Source organism: Bison bison, unplaced genomic scaffold (genome assembly GCF_000754665.1).
Source record: "Bison bison bison isolate TAMUID 2011002044 unplaced genomic scaffold, Bison_UMD1.0 scf7180017864280, whole genome shotgun sequence".
In the NCBI taxonomy this organism is placed as follows: domain Eukaryota; kingdom Metazoa; phylum Chordata; class Mammalia; order Artiodactyla; family Bovidae; genus Bison; species Bison bison.
The window spans coordinates 4,198,403-4,203,896 of record NW_011494852.1 but is presented as its reverse complement, the minus strand read 5'-3'; the positions used below and the strand labels follow the sequence as shown (position 1 = coordinate 4,203,896).

Here is a 5,494-nt window from a genome sequence, read left to right as displayed (position 1 = left end):
AGGGGTTAAAGAGGCCTGCTCGAGGACTGGGTGGGATGTCTCAGTCTGGGGAAGACGGTCCCATCCCTGTGCGGGCCAGTGTCATTTTGCTCACACGATCTCGCCCGTTTCCACCGCTTTATGTGTTTCTCTGCCCCTCTGTCCTCTCACCCCTATTCCTCACTTCATAGCTGGATGCATCCTGTAGAACTTCAGGTCAGATTATTGAGCTGAAAAATTAAAACCTCTACCCCGTCTATCAGTAAAACCAGATCCAAACGCCTCACCATGGTCCTTCAGGCCCCTGTGTGGCTTTCCACCATCCTCCGTCCTCTTCTCCCTTGCTTGTGCCACCCCACACTAGCTGTGCTGAATTCCTGCCTGTCCTTAGAACACTGAGCTGCCCCCTACACCCCTTAGCCATTGCTTGCTGCCCCATTGTCACTCAGAGCATGGTCGGACTCCAGTGTCACTTCCCAGAGGCCTTCCTTGAGTCCCTGGCTAACATAGCCCTCTTCAGTTTTACTCTTCCCCCAGGTTCCACACTGTTCACCACTGAGCTGCCGTGTTCCGTATTCATTGACTTTCTACCCAAATGTGAGCTCTCTGAAGGTGGAGCCCTCTTGACTTTATCCCTGTGTTTCTCCAGGATGGGCAGGATGAAAGCATTGGTAAGATGTGAGGAAATGCCCCCTTTAGTAATAGAGTGTCGTTGTTTAGTCACTATGTCATGTCCGACTCTGTGGCCCCATGGACTGTAGCCCACCAGGCTCCTCTGTCCATGTCCATGGGATTTCCCAGGCAAGAATACTGGAATAGGTTGCCATTTCCTTCTCCACGGGATCTTCCCAACCCAGGGATCAAACCCAGGTCTCCTGTATTGCAGGCAGATGAGCCACCAGGGAAGCCCAACGGGGTAGAGCTTTAGGGGTAGGCCCTAAAGCTTTGGGAACCGCTCAGGGGTGACTCACCCATTGATGCCAACTATCAGCTCCCGAACCTTCTTAGGTGCAGGAGGGGGCGGTGGAGGTGGTGGGACTTCCTCCTTGATTGGCTCTGGCTGGGGCTGGGGCTGGGCCGGGGGCTCAGGCTCTGCTTCAACCCTGGGCTCTGGTGGGGGCGGTGCTCTGGTTACTGTTGGGAGCAGGGGAGAGGGACAATGAGCTAATGAGCTGTACCATCACTGCGACAGAACAAGCCATCTTTGCCACTCAGGATCTGCTGCTGGCTTCTGTAGAGCCCAGTGTTCCCCAAACTACCCAATCCACAGAGAGGATAGGGGGTGGGCTTGCTTTAAAATAACAGTGCCAGGGCCTCTTCCCTGGGGATTCTAACTCAGTGGATGTGTATTTTTAACAACTGCTTGGGGTGATGGTCTGTGTGCCTCGTGTTTCTCCTCTGTAAAATGGAGATGATAATGGTACTTCTCTCAGAGGATGGCTGTAAGGATTAAATGAGGTGACACAGTAGTGCTTACAAGAGAGTCTAGGAAACATGCCACACACAATATTTTGAAGATTGTTTCCCAAACTTACTGATAACTGATCTAGTCCAGTGGTCCCCAAACTGTTTTGGTAAGGATCATGGGAAGACCTCTTCCTAGGGAAATCTGACTCAGCGGGTCTGCACTGAGCCCCAGGAATCCTGTTTCCAAGGTGATTCTTATCCTCGGAAACATAAGTCCATCGTAACATATGAAGCGAATGGAAACCCCTATCAGCTTCTGCTTCTCCAAACATGCATGTCCACATCCATACTGTGTTTAAAACATGCTTGAAGCTGTGTTGTCTGAGCTACAGTTTGAGGGTTTGATGTGGGGAGGAGGTACCTGGTGGAGACAGCAGTCAAGGGGGCCTGGCTGGCAGAGGGTTTCAAGCTGGGGGTCAGGCCTGGATGTCAGCCCTGGCTGAGCCACCTGCCAGCTGAGTTGTCTTGAGCAAGGTAATGAAACTAGCCTGTTTCCTGGTGTCACACCTGACCCTTCGCCTGGGGGCTACTGTGAGGACTCAGCGAGATCTCAAGGCACAATCGGTGCTGGTTTTAATAGAGGGGAGAACGTCTGACACTAAGTGTATTTGTGAGGGAAGGGAAGGGAAGGGATTGGAGAGAGCCTGGAGGATGAAGGCTGGAGTTGTGTTTGGCACCAGAATCAAAGGGACTTTGGAGGGGGTGGGATTAGGAGCTGGGGGTCAGCTGACCTCTCTTCTAATCTCTCCAGTCTGCCAAAGACCTTGTGACCTGAGGCTGGGCTGTGTGTGTTTCCAGTACCGCTACAAGTTCATAAAACTATTGGTCAGTGTTTATTGGTGACCTTAAGAATGTCGGTATTCCTGGGGGTTCTGTTTCTGCCCTCGTGAAAAGGGGGCATTTCTTCATATGGTGAAGAGTAGGGATCTGAGCCTACTCTGTGACCTTTCAGGAGAAACCCTAGCTGGTCCTTTTGCAACTTGCCCCAGGCTTGCCTTCTTCCCTCTGCTCCTGGATCGGGTACATGGGCTGGGAAGGAAGAGCCTTGGGGCAGCTTCGGTGATGAAGCTTCACCCCGTAGGTGAAACACGGTACGGGGCGCGCTATCAATTATTTACAATGACGCTCCCATTTCCTGGTGCCACCAAGGCTAGGTGCTGTGCTGAGCTCTTCACGTGCATCAGCTCACTGAATCCTGTGAGGTATGCGCTGTACACCCACTTTGCCGAGGGGAAACCCACGACTGAGATCACTGAGCGAGTGATAAGCACGGAGTGGGGTTCAAGGCCTACAGGCGCGTTCCAGGGTCTCCAGGACTCTGGAGCCCCGCCCAAGCCCCACCCACCGCGGCCCTGCCCACCCCTCAGGTGCGGAGGCTGCGGGCGGCCTAGCCTTAAGTCGGTAAGGGGGCGGGGCGGGAAGGGGGTGAAGATCCCGGGTGCCCCCTCGTAGACCCGGCTCCTGCCTTCACCCAGGACGGTTTCTACCCTTCCATGGCGCTACTGGCGCAAAGCCCAGCCTGGAGGCGGGGGTCCTCTTTCCCTCCACCACCGTCATAGAACGCACTTTGCCCGCAAACTAGGTGGTGAGGAGGGTGGGGCTGTGGGGAGCGAGGGCAGCGGCTCCGGATGGAAGAGCCCCGACCGGCAAGTGGTCCCTCACCCCGCACCCCCTGTCCGGCTCCTGGTGGACGCTACCAGGGCGCCTCCCGCCGGCAGGGGCTCGGACCCACCGCCCTTTCTTCCCTCCCGGGGGTCGCTCCGCCGCCTCCCTCACCAGGGCACGGCTGTCGCAGCAGCTGGACAACGGTGACATTGGTGAGGACGATGTCGCGTTTCGACATGGCCTTCTAAGGTTTCATGGCCCAGCCAGCCGCCCTGGCACTCGCCGCGGTGTTACTGCTTGACGGGGCTCAGGGCTGGAGGGACCGGAACTTCTTTCCGTGACGTCCTGTGACGTCACAGAGGAGCCGGTGCGAAGGCCCAGTCGCAGTTGAGGCACGTGGCTGCGGCCATGTACCACCCTTCCAAGACCATCCCTGGCGTCTCGAATGGAATCCAACATTTTGCACTGATCTTCAAAGCCCTTTCTCTGTTCTTTCTTCTCCTTGGGCACACAGGCTGTATGCTCTTCTGGACCCTCCTCTGGATAGTTATCCTCGCTATTTCTTTTTGCCTGGAAGTCCTGTATTTATTCATTCGTTCTGGTACTCATTCAAGTTCTTCCCTTGGCAGCCTCTTGGTTTCCCTCAGGTGCTACGCTCTAAGAGAGTTCCTCCTAACTCCACATCTAAAGTTCTCTCCTTTCTCAGTCACTACCTGCCATGACCATTAATTACTCCTGTCATCCAGGAATCTTTGTTTGACTTCCCATCCCGGGTTACATATGAAAATGTGCCAATCTGCTCTAGGGTTATTCTCTATAATTTTCTTTTCCTCCCGGCATATGTCTCTCTCTAAAGATCATTTTATTTATCCTTTTTTTTTTTCTTGCAAATTGTCTCTGCCCATTAGAGGGCTTGTCTGCCTTTGTAACTTTTATATCCCATTGACTAGAAGAATGGTACTTAAAAGGTGCTTGCTCAAAAAATAATTCCAGGATGAATGAATAAATGTAACCTCCTGAGGTTTCTTCTGATGCCCAATCTTGAGTCCTGTCCTGTCACACATGCTTTTCTTTTCCTGATGGCTTTTCATGTATTTAGTTTCCCATGATGCAGTTACTCCTTTACTTGTTCATTGTCTCCCTGTTGGGCCCATTGTTTTCTGTTTTGTTCATCACTGGTCCTCCAGCTCCTGTGCCGGACACAAAGCAGGCTTTCATTAAACATTCTGGGAAGAACACATGGACTGATGGCTCCCTTCCCCCAAAGCATGGGGTGTGGGGGCTTGCTTGCTCATCTGTGACTCACAGGCAGGCACCTTCACCTGTAGGGCCAGTTGACACACAGTTGTGACCAAGATTTCGGGGGGATTTGGGCCAGGAGGGAGTCATCGTCCCAGAGAGAGGTGTGGAAGCAAGAAAGGGCAGAATGACATAACCTCTTCCTTCCCCTAACCTCCATAAGGACTCAGTTTGCTAAGCATCTGCCATGAGACAGAGCAAGGGTGAGGCCCTTCTGCTTGGATGAGAAAGGTGAAACTGAAAATAAGTTGAGTGAACAGTTGGGGAGATGTCAACAAACCCAGACCAAAAAAGAGAACAGAGGTGGGGGGTACCAAATTTAACATGTATAGTCAAGGTGGAGGAAGTGTGCACAAATAAAACCAGGACTGAAAAGGGACCGATTTTGTATGCCTTTACAATAATAGATATGAAAAACTAGATGCAGTTAAAATGTTCTTAGAAAATACGAGGAATCAAAACTGGTACAAAAAGAAATGACGGGACTTCTGTGGTCTGGGAAGATCCTACAAGCCTCGGGACAATTAAGCCCATGCAATGCAACTACTGTGCACAGTAACTTGAAGCCTACGAGCCCTGGATATTGAGCTCCACAACAAGAGAAGCCACCGCAATGAGAAGCCTGCACACTGCAACTTGAGAAAACACATGCCCAGCAACACAGACCCAGTGCCACCAAAAAAAAAAAAAGGAAATGGCAAATCTGCGGAGGCCAATAACAAGAGAAGAAACAAGGAGTTAAGATCTGTCCTCCCAAAGGGTGACTCAGATCCCAATGATTTTATGGGCAAGATGTGCTGAGGCCCTGGGAACAAATATTCGCCATTCTACAGGACCTAGTGCAGAGCCTAAGTGAAGCTGGGAAGCCTAGTGGCAGCTCCTGTGCTGAGGCACTCCGGGTAGGGCCTGGGCTCTGAGGCCCCATGGAGTGGCAGGCACACTGTGTGTACCCACATTGCACACTTCATGGGAGTGCTGTGGGGGTGCTGTGACAGCTCAGCTCCTGAAACCTCCACGACTCACTCTAGGAAACAGCAGAGAAAGGACAACTCCAGGTTAATCTCATACATGGAGATAGATGCCAAAGTCCTGAGTTAAATAGTGCAAGTGAGAATGAATGATTTTTCCAGTAATCATGTATGGA

At 52.1% G+C, this 5,494-nt stretch overlaps 1 protein-coding gene across 1 annotated transcript in view; it reads right to left on the bottom strand.

Annotated features, from left to right (window-relative positions):
- The window catches only part of GAPDHS (glyceraldehyde-3-phosphate dehydrogenase, spermatogenic), an 11,054-nt gene extending 5,560 nt beyond the window's left edge, over positions 1 to 5,494 (bottom strand). The window contains exons 1-2 of the mRNA XM_010849010.1: positions 3,223 to 5,494; positions 951 to 1,113 (exon numbers count right to left, since the gene is read on the bottom strand). Coding sequence (XP_010847312.1) covers positions 951 to 1,113; positions 3,223 to 3,289 — 230 coding nt within the window. The 5' untranslated portion in view covers positions 3,290 to 5,494. The remainder of the gene's footprint in view (positions 1 to 950; positions 1,114 to 3,222) is intronic.